General features: G+C 39.9%; 1 protein-coding gene across 2 annotated transcripts in view; it reads left to right on the top strand.

Moving 5' to 3' along the window:
* The window catches only part of LOC130171174 (glypican-5-like), a 48,180-nt gene that overhangs the window by 7,752 nt on the left and 25,920 nt on the right, over positions 1 to 14,508 (top strand). Inside the window, exons 3-7 of one of the 2 annotated variants that reach the window (XM_056379034.1) lie at positions 54 to 601; positions 1,990 to 2,172; positions 3,987 to 4,168; positions 4,349 to 4,408; positions 5,062 to 5,184. In XM_056379034.1, coding sequence (XP_056235009.1) covers positions 54 to 601; positions 1,990 to 2,172; positions 3,987 to 4,168; positions 4,349 to 4,408; positions 5,062 to 5,184 — 1,096 coding nt within the window. Of the gene's footprint in view, positions 1 to 53; positions 602 to 1,989; positions 2,173 to 3,986; positions 4,169 to 4,345; positions 4,409 to 5,061; positions 5,185 to 14,508 lie in introns of both variants that reach the window. The other variant, XM_056379033.1, reaches the window with a different exon arrangement.

The raw sequence follows: 14,508 nt of genomic DNA, 5'->3' as shown, positions 1-14,508 counted from the left end.
TATGTGGTGCTCATGGTAAAATCCCTGTCCCTCTGTCTTCTCTCTTGCTCCAGAGACCTTCGAGTCGCTCGTGTCCTTCACATACAACCTGACCAGCTCTCTGTTCGACAGCGCCTACTCCGCTGTGGCCACCGACTGTCGCCCCCTTGTGCTTCAGCTGTTCGCCGACATCAAACGCCACCTCTCTGGAGACTCTAATTCCTCACTAGACAACACTGTGCGCCGATTCTACAATGATCTCTTCCCTTTGGTTTACCGTCGTCTGCTCAACCCTGGGATTGGCCACATGTCACTCCAGACCTATCCCTCCACCTCCACCACTCACGACGACTGTCTGAGGTTGACGCGGCAGGATGTCAGCCCCTTTGGACCCCACCCTCGCCTCCTGGTCAGCAGCCTGTCCCGTGCGCTCAGGGCAGGCCGAGCGTTGAGCCGACTGCTCAGACTGGCTGGAGAGGTTGTGAATGCGACCGAGAAGGCGACGTTATCCAGAGAGTGTGGGCGAGGGTTAGTGAGGATGCAGTACTGTTCCCACTGCAGAGGACTGACACTTATACGGCCCTGTACCGGACTGTGTGTTAACATCATGAGAGGATGTCTGGTGAGTGGTTGAATGTTTGTGAACTCAGAGTTTGGATATATGTATTGTTTTGCAAGTCTCAGCCTCATTACCTTATCAGATTCTACTTTTAAAGGAATTGTCTTTTTGGGAGAGAGGGAGATAAGACGTTTGATGTCACTCTGAAGTCTGTGTGCTAAATATGGAGCTGGAGCTTGGAGTCCATTAGCGTGGCCTAGCATAACAACTAGAAGCAAGGGAAACAGTTATCCTGGCTCTGTCCAAAGTGCATTAACACACCGACCAGTGCCTCAAAATTTTACTTACGTATTATATTTTGTTTATTTAATCCATACACAAAAAGAAATTAAAAAGGACAATTTGTGGTTTTATTAGGTGCTGGAAGATGTAAGAAGAAGCACATTTCCCAATGTTCGACTATTCCATTAAATTAACTTGCTCAAGAACTTCCTGACACCCCTAAATTATTTGTAATCTCCTCCCAGATTGAGAGTTTGGAGATTAGCAAAAGGTCATCTAATGTTATTTTTTCAGGTCAAGTGTGTGTGTATTGCGCTGTGGGATGCTGTTTTAGATGCATGGGAGGTTTCAGGGGGTATTTGTTTCTCTGTGCCTCTGGAGAGGCAAGTAAAAAATTGTTTTAAATCTCCCATCGCTCACATTACTGAATCAGTAAATCACAGCATTTTATCATCAATAAATCATTCCCAAGTTTTAGACTTACAAATAACAAGAGCATTGCCAAGAGAACTGGCAGTGTCTTCCGTGCATCTTACTGGGCTGCCTCGAAATTTGCTGGACAGCTTTAACAGTGCCCACAATGGAGAGACTTCTTTATAGCACAAAACTGGAAGATGGCACTGTTCATCCTGCTTGAAAGTTTCTTGGAAGCAAATGAAGTGTGATGGAAAAACAACTCCCAACATGGTTATCCTCTTCAGTAGAGAAAAAGAAAGAAAAACACATTAAAGCTTAAAAAAGAGTTAGAAGGACAAGAAGGAACATTCCTACTGTGAAAGGAACAATTTGGTTCATGGGAAATGTGGTCTATCCTGTCATGAGATGGGAACTGCCAGTCATCTCAAGCATTGGCTCATTTCCCTCCATCAATTTGTTTTTGATTGATGGATTTCGAAATTTGGTATATTGACAAGTGGTGGTTGCGAAAAGATTCTTGCACACTGCATAGTCTCAGCGATAACAAGAGAACTAAAGGGAAAAATCTAGCACACTGTCCACCAAATGCATCTATGCAAATTTTACAGCCTTTGAGAAACAAATTTAAACTTGTCTTTATTCTTTTTCTCCCTTTCTTCCTTTCCTGTCCTCCTTCCTCTTTCTTCATTTCTGTAACCATTTCTGCGCCCTTGTATTTCCTCTTCTCTTCCTGCTCATTCTGTCTATTCTAGGTGGGTGTATCAGAGCTTGGCGCCCCCTGGGGGAGTCTGGTGGTATTGCTCCAACGCTTAGCCGCCACTTTAGCGACTAGCAGCAACCACAACAGCTTGGAGTTAGCTCTGCTAGCGGTCCGAAACCATGTGAATGATGCCATACTGCACGCTCAGCTGCATGGGCCACGCATTACAGCCACAGTAAGCATAGGGGATGATGGGATGGAGGGGAAATATCCAAGTGGTTTGCTGTTTACACTCTATACTTGTAATTTTTATATGTAAGAAATTTGGACTCTCGATGTTGATACCAGTCTACTGAAAAAGTAATTGTGGCCCCTGTAAAATACAATTATTAAAGAGCTTAAAAGTAAATCAGGAGCAGTAACAGATTACTGAAACATCCGTACTCATATGCCCCATAATAAAGTCATTTGAATTTTGGACACAGAGTGAAGAAGGCCGTGGGTTTCTTTCAGCCTGGCAGTTGGATCTCCTCACAAAAGCCTTGTACCTAGATGGGCTAAAAACAGCCTCATTCTTCAGAGAATCTGGGGTTCCCCTCAGTCTGTGTGTGTGCGAGTGTGTATGTGAGTGTGAATACAGATCCAGTGCCAGACAAAGGCTTTGGTTGGCGGGACAACCAATACCCAGAATGCAGCTTGGTTCTGAGTGATGAGAAAGTTTCTGTGGCTAATCTCCGGACAAACAGACGACACACAAACACATGCATGCACACACTGTTGGAGGAAGAAATAGAGTAGCTGTCCAACTTTGAGAGAACATTGTGGACTTAGTAGAGTAGATTCCTGAGAGGTAAACAAACACACAAGCATAATCACACTGCTAATTGTGGCTAATAAGAAAATACCACTTCATCAAATATTTGATCAAGCTTTTTATTCATTGGAGACATCATCAAAGGCTAAGCCCTAACCATTTAACAGTTTACAGGCGCTATGTGCAGCATTTATGGTCAATAAATAATTATACCACAAATTTTGAGATCACAGTAATTTCTGTAAATGAGGAAAAACTGCTCCAAAATGTTGGGTTTTGAGAAAAAACATTGTTTGATTTCCCAACACAATGGGACACTTAACAGCACAAAACAAATTTTGCTCTGTACAGTGGTAAAGTGGTTAGCACTGTCGTCTCACAGCAAGAAGGTTCTTAGCTCAAACCTGCCAGCCGGCTGGGGAGTGTTTTGCACAGTGTCTCCTCCGTGGGTTCCGGGTCACGTTAACTGGCAACTCGAAATTGCCCGTAGGTGTGAATGTGAGTGTGAATGGTTATTTGTCTCTAAGTCAGCCCTGTGATATACTGGCGACCTGTCCAGGATGCACCCTGCCCTCGCCCAATGTCAATTGGCACCAGCCCCTATAAGGATGAGCGGTTTGGATAATGGCTTGGAAATTAATTAGTTCCATTCATTCATTTCAGGATTAATTGTTGTAGAGGTACATTTTGACGTCAATATAGAGTTTATTATTTCATTTTAATAGTCTTTTGTGTGGCTATGGCGGTTAGTCTTGAACCTTTTTGATATCAGCTTTTGTAATGGCCACCCCCTTGCTTTCACTCAGGAATTCAGGAGTGTTGCCTGTTGGGTAACTGAACAATATTAAAATCAATGTGAGCTAAGTAATTGTATTAATAGTGGTGGAAAGTAATTAAGTACATTTCATCGAAATACTGTTCTTAAGTACAATTTTGAGGTAATTGTACTTTACTTGAGTTTTTCTATTTTATGATACTTTATACTTCCACTGCAATACATTTCAGAAGGAAATGATTGTCACGTATAATTCTCACTCTGAAAATAGCTAATGATAGATGCTTGAAACATTCAGCATCTGCCTCTGCAAGGGACAGTGCAAACTACTATTAATCTACTTTTTAAAGCGAGCAAAAAAACAAACTGAAACCACTGTTCTAGATACTCCATGTATATCACTACGTGCGACCTCATGAGCCTGTCCAAGATACCACAGTGCAAACTGTCTCCTCCTCAGGTAGAGAAGGTGTGCGGTCCGCAGGCAGCTGGTCCCATGATGACGAATGCAAAACCCTCCACCTCCCATATTACAACCTCAGTGACTCCTGGTGCATTACTAACCTCAGAGAGGTCATCTGTCACCTCACCTCCCTCAGTGGGTCCTGTTGCTTATCAGCGTCTGCAGCTGCAGTCCCGCAGGTGAGTTACATCTGAGAATATTCGGGGCCACTGTAGGTGAATTAAATCAGTGAACAGAGAGATAGTGTAGAGGTTTTATTTTAGTTTCAACCTTGAGTCATAGCAGAAGAAAATCAATTCAGATATTTGGCTGTGTGTGTTTATATGTCTGTTTGTGTTTGCACATTTGTATTCCAGCAGGTTGTTCCCTCTTAAAGGTTCCAGAGGTGACAAGAGTCGAAGCCTGAAAAAACTGTCTAGGTAAATTCTTCTCAATCAATTGCGCTTTTAATTATTACCACTGGAGAATTACATCCCATTCACTTGTCCATAATCAAGAAGTAAAATGCCAGACATCTAATTACTTACTAATGTATTTTCATGTATTTCACAACACTCGTTTACTCTGTCCATTTATCAGCCTTCAGTGAAGAGCCAGTGTCAAAAGTTTTTTTTTCAATGAGAACATCTAAATATCACATATCACATATAAGGTAACACAAATATGCCCTCTAATAATGGTAGTCACAGACCAAACATTCAAATTTGAATTTCTTTAATTGCATTTCAATAATACAATCTCTGTGTTTTATGTTTAATGTCTCCCAAAGGATACAGTCATTTTCTAATGTGACTTTGAGAAAATACAACCTGAAATCAGACAACTCATTAACTGAAAACCTTCATATCAGATTTGCATTAATAATTCATTTTCAAAAGTGCTAAGAGCTTCCCTTTTCCCTTCCCCGTGTTGTTTTCAGTAACTTACCAGAGTCTATCAGAAAGCATTTCACAGGTAATTGGACGTGACAAGTCTTAATTGGAACAAATAAAAACTTATGGTACATTGATCCTACTCCTCCCTACAAAAACCCTGGCAATCAACTGTGCACAACCCTCTGTCTCTCTTTCAGGGAGTTTGAGGGCTCTATACAGCGGTACCAGTGGTTTTTCTCAGAGCTGCCAGAGATGCTTTGTGAGAGTGAGATGGAGGTTGAGCAGCACACATGCTGGAGTGGCCAAGACGTCGCAGAGAGGTATGTGTGTTGCACTGAATGCATAACTTTGTAGCTAAAGAAACTTCCCAGGAAGGACGCACCAAACACCAGGAATGTAGAACAGCTGCTCAGACACAATATGTGGTCCTTGACGGCTACCCGAGGCAAGCATCCATTTCTGGCATTTAATGCTCATGAAGTTCAATACTGGACAAATGATGAAATTGCAAACCCAAATGGAGAGAATGCAGGGCTCCAGACTAACTTTTTACATTGATGATGATGTCATATATAATAATACATCAGTCAGAGGGCCCAAACCAGTTCTTTTACTTTCATACTTTAACTACATTTTGCTGCTAATACTTATTATTTATTTATTTTAATCGGGATTTTTCATGCTGGCCTTTACTTTTTACATTGCTACATTGGTATATTTAGTTGTTCCACCACTGTCTTACTGGGGACAGGGGAGACAGGTGGTGGGTGGAGCGGTTACCTCTGCCAGTGATATTGGGTCTGGGCTGGGTTTTTTTCGGGGGTGTGGACAGGTGTAAACAGGAACAGCACAATTTTTTCTTGATTGAATAAAAATTCAGTATTTCTCTTCATTTTGAACTACTGGCATGCTTTAAGGTAGGGACGTGGCTGGAGGAGTACAGCGCATGCGTGTTTCAAACAAACAGCTTATTTTTTCCCCACATTCACTGTAGAAGAAAATCAGTGTCTCTCTAACCAATCAGAGGCGAAAAAAAAAACAATTCAGTTGATACACATTGAGACAGACCTGTGTAACAGACCAGGCTGGTGCGACCAATGAAAATGTTTAGTCGCACTTCACAGATTTTGAATGGTCGCACTCTACAGCCCTGGAATGTGACATTTCATTGTTTCACTTTACATCCAATATGCTGGAGTACCAGACTAAAGCTTCACTATTCAAATGCTACACTGAATGTGTGTAGGAGCGAGAGAAGAACTTGGAGAGACAGACTTGTGACGTTGATGTTGGCTTTGGATGCTAGGCCACGTTTGTGCTTAAAGATTTCATCAGCTGTTGGTCTTGGATCGGGCTTGGGCTGAATTCTCAGGCTTGTGCAGTATTGTGGTGGCCCTGTAAAATCCAAGGTGGTGCGTGATCAATTATTCACTTCTCTCTTAATTTCTCTCTTACAGTATTAAGCATTGCTCTCGTGCTTACAATTCCACAGACTCTGCAGTATATTACAGCAATATTAATGTACAGTAGGAGGTGTATTTATTCCAATGTACTGATTGTGTCCAGATACAGTCTGCGGTTAAGTGCCATCTCAACTCAGCTGCACTTTACTGGTGTAAATCATGTTTTTCTTACTTTAGGTAAGCCTGATATCAATGTCATATCTCCTAAATTGTTGTTGAGAGGTTCACAATCCATCCAGTGTGTTTGTATTTTCTACATTTAACTGAAACAAAACTTTATGAGCATCAAATGCAAGAAATGAGTGCATCACTTGGGTAGTCATCCATGACTGTGTATTCATTTTACTCAGAATAATTTTTATATCAAAAAAAGGGGACAAAAGTGCAGCATATCCGAGCATGTGTGCATGTGTGTGTGTGTGTGTGTGTGTGTGTGTGTGTGTGTGTGTGTGTGTGGCTCCTAATAGTTGTCAGGGCAGGGGGGTGACAGGGTTGTGAAGGTTAGAGAGTTCATTTCCAGAGTCTTTCTCATGGTGATTACATTGGCAGCTTAAACTGGTAACAAGACAAATGGGTGCATGCGCATGCACACACACGCGCGGACACACACACACACACACACGGACACACACAAACATTAAGTTCCATTTATCTTGGTAGGGAATCGGTTGCTGTGATGGAGAAGGTTTTCCATTAATGGTCTATCAGCCATATGAAACCGGCCATGTAGCCTTGCAAGGACATCCTACACAAACACACACAAACACTTTGCTTTGTCACTATCAGTGCTACAGTGAAGGCCAGTAAACCTTGTATTTAATGACTCTGCCATTATATTGTGTCTGCTGGTATTTTACTGTAAGAGAAGTGGAACCTCGCTTTAAATATATGACTGAACTTAGAAGGACCACCGATCATTAATACATTCCATAGTATACATCAATATACAATATGCATTAATAATAAACATTATAATATACATCAATGTGTATTATTATGTCTTGGAGAAATGCAGATGATTACACCCTCAATGTTGCAACTCTTGTGGTTGAATATGCTCCATCTTACAGTATGGCTGAATGTGACGGACATGTATAACCTTAAAGCAGACACTAGAATTAATTTAAAAAGTCACCAAATTGTGATTATCATAATTGCTGCAATGTTGCATAAGCTTTGCAAACAGCTTCAAATGTTATTTTAGTCCCTAAACTTGTCACAGCCAAGACAACCTTCTGGCTGAATACTTTGCCTTAAGTCCAAGAACTGTGCTGCTAAAGTATTTGGATGGAGTTCAACCCCAGAGAAGCAGTTTATCATATTCAGCCAAATCATTGCCACACAGTAGGGATGTTACTGAGAAATGAGGTGTGATTAAGTTCTCATTTTGAAATGTTGGCCATATTTTAAAGATAAATCCATACTTTATTTTTTAATTCTGTCTGTCAGTAAGGTGATGTTTCTAAACATGAACAAAACTTGAAGTAAAAATTTCAGAAATCCTCAGTCATCTGTGAAGTACGTGGTTTAGGGTGGTGGATTTTTTTCTTAGACGGTTAGAGGAGATGTTGCAATTGGCCTGTGTTGGATTGCAGCCAGTCTGTGCCTCTCTGACCTCTTTACATCTTCTTCTCTCTTGCATCTATCCATCCACCCATTCATTCATTAATTCAGCCATCCATTCATCTCTCCAACCTTCTATTCAGACCCCCATTCATCTCCTCCACCCTCTGACCCACTTCACTTACAAATTTCTGTGTTGGTGAGAGTGTGTGTATGTGTGAGGTAGAGAAAGAGGCGGCAAAACGCACAGAATGATGAGAAAGTATTACGGAAGGATGATAAAAGAGAGGACAGCAGATTATAAACTTGTCTTTCTTCTGGGTTACGAGCTGGCGTAGTGATGAAGATGGTCACACCTCTGTCTAGGGAAATGAGAGTGCATCGTACGAGATCTCATTTCCTCTGTGGTGCCTAAGTCAAACCTTGAAAGCCTGGAATAATAGAGTGAAAACATTCATTCCTAAAGCCGTCTTAAATAGCATCTTTCAGGAGTTTTACCTAAACTAACTCTAACTAAACCATTTCCTACAATTTACAAATACAACCTCTGTTTATCATATTTACAATATTAAACAACATGACAATAGACTCTCAGAATACATCTACCAACAAGTAGCCTTGAACAACTTAACAATTTGGAGACCACTGAGAAAATGCTGCTATTAGCTGCCAACACAAACTGAAGGCCCAAGGCCAAATATAAACTAAGGTGATGGAGGGACCAAACTGGCAGCAGACTATCCTCCAATCGCTCTGGGCCATTCCACCTTATCCACCTACACACACACCCACACAGGCGAGACTCTCAAGCACACTCAGCAGAGCACAGAGTAAAATGACGATGGGTCATTATGTTATACAGTACACATAAACTATATTCAGATAAGGCTGTTTTTAGAATAACCATTTAAATTACATCATGTGGCAGGTAGGATGATTTCATTTTGTTAACAACAAAATCACACAGAGAAATAATCTCATACTGATACAACTGATCCACATCAAATTGTACAAATGAAAATGAAATGATTCCAGTGTGTGCAATATGTAGTAGAGTGCTTATTATGTATTGAACTATTGATTGTCTGGCCTGTAAACAAGATACAAGTAGTACAGTACAACAATGTACTGATATTGTGTAACTGGTGTGGAATATTCATAACAGTTACAGGTAAATGTTTTAAAAGATGTGTCTTATGCAGTGACAGGTTAAGCTGTACTTTCTTTGCAGCCATTTAGAACTGTAATAGCTGAGTTTCTCCAATAGAGGGAGGTATGTTATCATCATCCTCAGTAACCAGACAGTCACTCTGCTCTCACCACTGAAGACCTGCCACACCCAATTTTTTGATGTGTTTTGTGTATTTTCTTAATGCATGAATATTTGTTGTACATAAGCAGAGGAAAATGTATATTTTTCAGAGGGGATTATAGGGAGGATAGAGAAGTGTGTGTCTGTGCCTACATGTGTGGTTGCAAACCTGTCCACCATTGGACCTCTCCATTGTTACACACTCACTAACAATGGACCAGTAGCCAACACAGTCAGTGGCAGTGGGAAAATGACACATAGCTCTATATACAAATATATATACAGACTATATAGAGATATATATGGACTTCAAAATTCACTGCAGAGCAAATGTCTCACCGTCTTAGAGGGTTGTTTTTATATATATATATATATATATATTTTGAGGTTGTGGGTTTAAGTTTCAGTTAACCTTGTGCATTTTGATGTCTGACTTCCAAAGGACACGAAAGGTTTCAAGGAGCTATTTGTAAGTTTTGATATTGCTACATAGCCAATGTTAACATTAACAGCTGTTTACTTACCAGTCTAGAAGAAATGTTGCAAATTCAGCATGGAATATAATTTTTTTGCTTGCCAAGAGCTGTCTCCAGTGGTGGAAAGCAACAGCAATGTTAATTCTTGTCTCTATCACTTCTTTTCTTGTACTAAAGTTAGCATGCTAACCAGCTAGACCGTCTTGTCACTTTTCAGTACTGAGTCACTGTAGTGTCCAGTTGTTCCAGAAGAAGTAGCGCTGCTCAGAGGGCGTATTATAATCTCTATTATAATCTCTTGTAAACACAACAATGGCTGAAGCTTTTGGCAATACTAGTCACTATACAGCTGTTAATACTAATGTCAGCTATGTAGCAATAGCCAAACTTACAAATGCTCCTGACCAGATGGCTCAAGGAGTCAGAGGCCCATTGATACATTTTAAGGTTAGAGCTACAATCCTTTTGATGCTCACTATATTTTGACATCCAGAGTGCAAAGGAAAGACTCAAAAGCAAAAGAAATGAAGTTCAAGTGTGTCTACTCTAATAGCTCAGGTAAGATTTTGGAATATTAGGCTCAATCCAGGTGCTGCACTTTTGAAGTCCAACACCTAAAGAAAACTTTCAAGGGCTAATATATTGGTCAAGTCTTTATACAACTAGCTCACGGTGTTAGGAGTGCTTGGAAGTGTTGAGAATGTGGGTGCGACCCCTAGGCTCACTGAATTTTCAAGTCCCTCATGCAAAAACTCAAATGCTGTAAGACATATAGCTCTGAAGTGTCTGACCAAATGGCTCAGAGTGATAGGAGACTGCTATGAAGTTTTGAGGTTCTGGGTTCAGTTCTCGGTGAACTTTGAAGTCCAACACACAGATGAAAGACTTCTCTAATAAATGGACCTCAAGTGTCTTTGACTATCTATACATTTTTTTTACCTGACTGAAAAGCACTCAAAGAGAAGCCCAGTGCAATAGCGTGGTTTGTTAGTTTGTGACCGTAAGCTGTAATAAAACACTAGTACTAATGTAGGGAATATTATTATTTGCCTGATACATTAATTGAATTTCAATTCAATGTTTGCCTTTATTGTAATAGACACAGTTAGAGTGAGACAGGAAAGTTGGGGAGAGAGAGGGGGGATGAGATAAAAATGGTGTGTGTGTGTGTGTGTGTGTGTGTGTGTGTGTGTGTGTGTGTGTGTGTGTGTGTGTGTGTGTGTGTGTGTGTGTGTGTGTAACTGTGACAGAGCTATGAAAATGTCTCCACAGGAATGCAGGTAGATGTACAATTGAGGTTGTGATTCTTATAATTACACACCTCTCCTGCATCAGATCACTATCTCAGGTAATTGCATTTTCACTGTGCTTGTACGAGCGTGCATGTGTGTGTGGGTGCAAGTGTGTTTCCGTGCATGCTACAGACGTTCGAAACATTTGGTACAGGGATGAGACACAAGAATCTGTGTGTGTTACCGTTAGCAACCCTGCAGTAACCGAGGGCAACAGCAGAGCAGCATTGTCATTATGGTGCCGGTGATTTATGTCTGTCATTCTCCAGATCTTATTAAGTGTCACTCATAGTCACACCTCTCTGTGTCATCTGCAGCACACTTTCTGCAATATTATCATCTGGTGTCAAACCAACAGCACAGCCCGACTCTGTGTTGTCTGGCTAATAGCTCATTCACAGCTTAGACAGCTTCCAATACATTCAGCAGGACAGCAAATATTGGACACGACAAAATGCTTTAGATGTGCAGATGCTGCTGATACCTTCTCCACCTGAATGTAAAGCAAAATCCACAGGGTCAGATTTATTACTCAAACTAAAGAAGAAAGTTTGTACATATGCCAAATGGTGATTACAATTATATTTGAACAGACAGGATTTTTTGTAACTTCAGTAGCCTTTGCACAGAATACCCTTGTTCATCAGCTCTGTCATGTGTTGTATTTTTTTGCACGAAAAAATATTTAAAATTTACTAAAGAGACAAAAGATATGATGACCATTCACTACATTCTGCTGAACTTTATTTAAGATTTATTTAGAGAGTTGATGGGTGAACCAACATGGATCTTTTCTTCATCCTTCTACTGCAACAATCATTATAGAGCTTAGTACATAAATAATTGATCTGCCATTACATTTTGCATAGTCATAGTCATGGAAATTGGCTGATATGGTCCCTCTGCATTTGCAGTAAAGATTGCCGTGACCTCAAGTGTTGTCCAACCTGTCACTTATCCTTGAAATGCTGATCAATAACAGCTGAAGGCAGCCCTTTCTGAGACCCCATGTCAGTCTTGTTTTCACAGCAAATCATAGCCCCATCTCGGCAGTAAGGGTTAGGGCATCTTAGTTTATATTATTTAATAACTGGTTTAGACAATAAAAACATTTTGCCTGTATAGTCACAGATTTATCCAAAGCTTTTTGTACATTTGAGTCTTTATTTTTAGAGTAAAGCATATTTTGGCTGGCTTTAGAGCTATTTTATTAGACATCAGTGTGAGATTGTGTAGACGGGTGTTATTTTTCACAGGAATTCATTTTAAGCCCTAACCTTTTCACCATTCAAGCTTTCAGTGCGTAACTGTCAAATGCAGACACTACTATTTTTACTGATAAAAACACTTACACTAGCTATTTGTAAATTTTGCTATTGCTACATAGCCAACATTAGCATTAACAGCTGTTTACACACCAGTCTAGAAGAAATGATGCAAGTTCATTATCAAACTTCATTCTTTTACTTGGCAAAAGCAAGGTTTACTTCTCCAGCAGTGGAAAGCGACATCAATGTTAACTCTTCTTTACTTTTATTTCACTTTCTTTTCTTCGGCTGAAGTTAGCATGCTAAGCAGCTTACCCCAGCAAGCCCACTTTTTCTTACCGAGTCACTCTTGCATCCAGTGTGTGCTGAAGAAGCTCAGAGAGCGTATTATGACCTATTGTAAACACAACTATGACTGAAGTTCTTGGCAAGGCTGGTAAGTAAACAGCTGTTGGTGCTAACATTGGCTATGTAACTATATCAAAACTATCTCTTTTAATGCAAATACAACAAACATGTTCTCAAGATCCAGATATATTAGCCTACAGTAATTTCTCCACTGCTGGTTTTCATATAGAGAAGGCAACAGAATATAAAACTCTTGATATCTGTCTCACTGAGAAACTTACATTTGAATATAGAAAAATTTCTTTGTAAGCTGCAACAAGAGCCTGGCTTGCAGAAATCTCTGAGATGAAGGAAAAGTACTGTTGAAGTTGTTTGCCTCTTACAATAGCTACTGATTATGGAGATGTAATTTGTAGACATGCTCCTGCCTTCACCTTTAGGCCCCTAGATACCATTTACCATTAAGCTTTTGGATTCATTACTGGAGATAATTACAATTATCACCACTGCATTTTTCATGATTAAGTTATTTGGTTGTCCTTTACTGAGAAACATAATAACTGTAATAATTTAATTACAAATGTATTGCTGGAAAATTGCCACCTTGCATATATCTTTTAATGCTCTGGAAGAAAACACTGCTTTAGTGTTTGTTTGCTGGTCTTGAAATAATGTGCAAAACCACTTAAAAATCCCAAAATTTCATATTAATTTGAAAGTTCAAAGCCATTGCTAATAATTGCCTCATCCATTCAGGTAATGATTTGACTAATTCTGTTAATTATTTTGTTTTGTTTGTGTCTGACTGTAGACAGGGTGTGGGCAATAAAAGAGCAAGTATGCTCAGCCAATCTTGTATGAATAAAAGTCAAATCAATTGCCTGTCACTCTTGGCTGCATGGTTAGTAATGAAGAAGAGCAAATTCCTAGCTTTCACAATGATAAAAGAAAACATCATATTTGCCAGAACATTTGTTAGGTGCTGACAATCTTGCGTCTGTAGCAAATTCATAAGATGTGTGGTGTTGACACTGATCCCTAAAATCTTTGCTGGAGTCTGAGGAATCTTGGGATTTCCCCAGGGGACACAGTCTGTGGTTTTTAATTGAGCTTTTATTTCTTTTTCCCCATCCTACACCTCCCCCTTTCCTGTCCTTCTCTCCCTCTTCTTTCTCACTCTCATATTTTCCTCTTTCTATTGCCTTGAATTTTATAAATAAGTTCAAGGGAGGGTCTGCTGAGCCTTTTAGCATGTGTGTTAATGCATTTACAAATGCACCAGTATCCTGTTATTACGCCCAATACTCATTAGCATTGTCATATCCTTTTTTGTTAGCCATACTCTCCAAATCCAGACATAGAATAAAAGCAGTATTAAATTATTTGTATACACAGGGATGCACTTTATGATCTTTTGCTGGTCACCGGTGCATCTTTGTAATCAATATGAGCAGTTTCCATGGTGATAGTGTTTGAAATGTTGCCTTTTGTTTATGTGCCTTTTGTTTTTGTTTATGTGGCAATACAGAAAAGATCCATGAGATATGGTCTGTCTCATAAAGTAAGATTAGTGTGTTAGACAGCTAACGTTAGGCTTAACCCAGGCTCTCTGGATTTATAAGGGTCTCTCCCTTTGTTTTGTGCAGCGTGCCTAACTTTCTCTGGAGCATGTTGGGATCAAAGAATTTGAAAAAAAATGTAAACAGCGCACCCACTAACGAATCAACTCACCGATTCAGCTTACACAAAGTGTTTGTTTCTGGAACAAAAATAGAACATAAGAATTTTGACAAAATCCAGATATGATATTCTATCACAGTATTTCCATGAGTGGTTGGTTCAGTGTAGCCTCTTCAAAGGCTTGTCAAGCACTTCAGAACATGGGCTGAATAGAAAATCTTGCCTTAAGGTACATGTATATT

This window comes from Seriola aureovittata, chromosome 6, assembly GCF_021018895.1.
Source record: "Seriola aureovittata isolate HTS-2021-v1 ecotype China chromosome 6, ASM2101889v1, whole genome shotgun sequence".
Lineage (NCBI taxonomy): Eukaryota > Metazoa > Chordata > Actinopteri > Carangiformes > Carangidae > Seriola > Seriola aureovittata.
The sequence above is the reverse complement of the archived record's forward strand: the minus strand, read 5'-3'. Positions and strand labels throughout refer to the sequence as shown.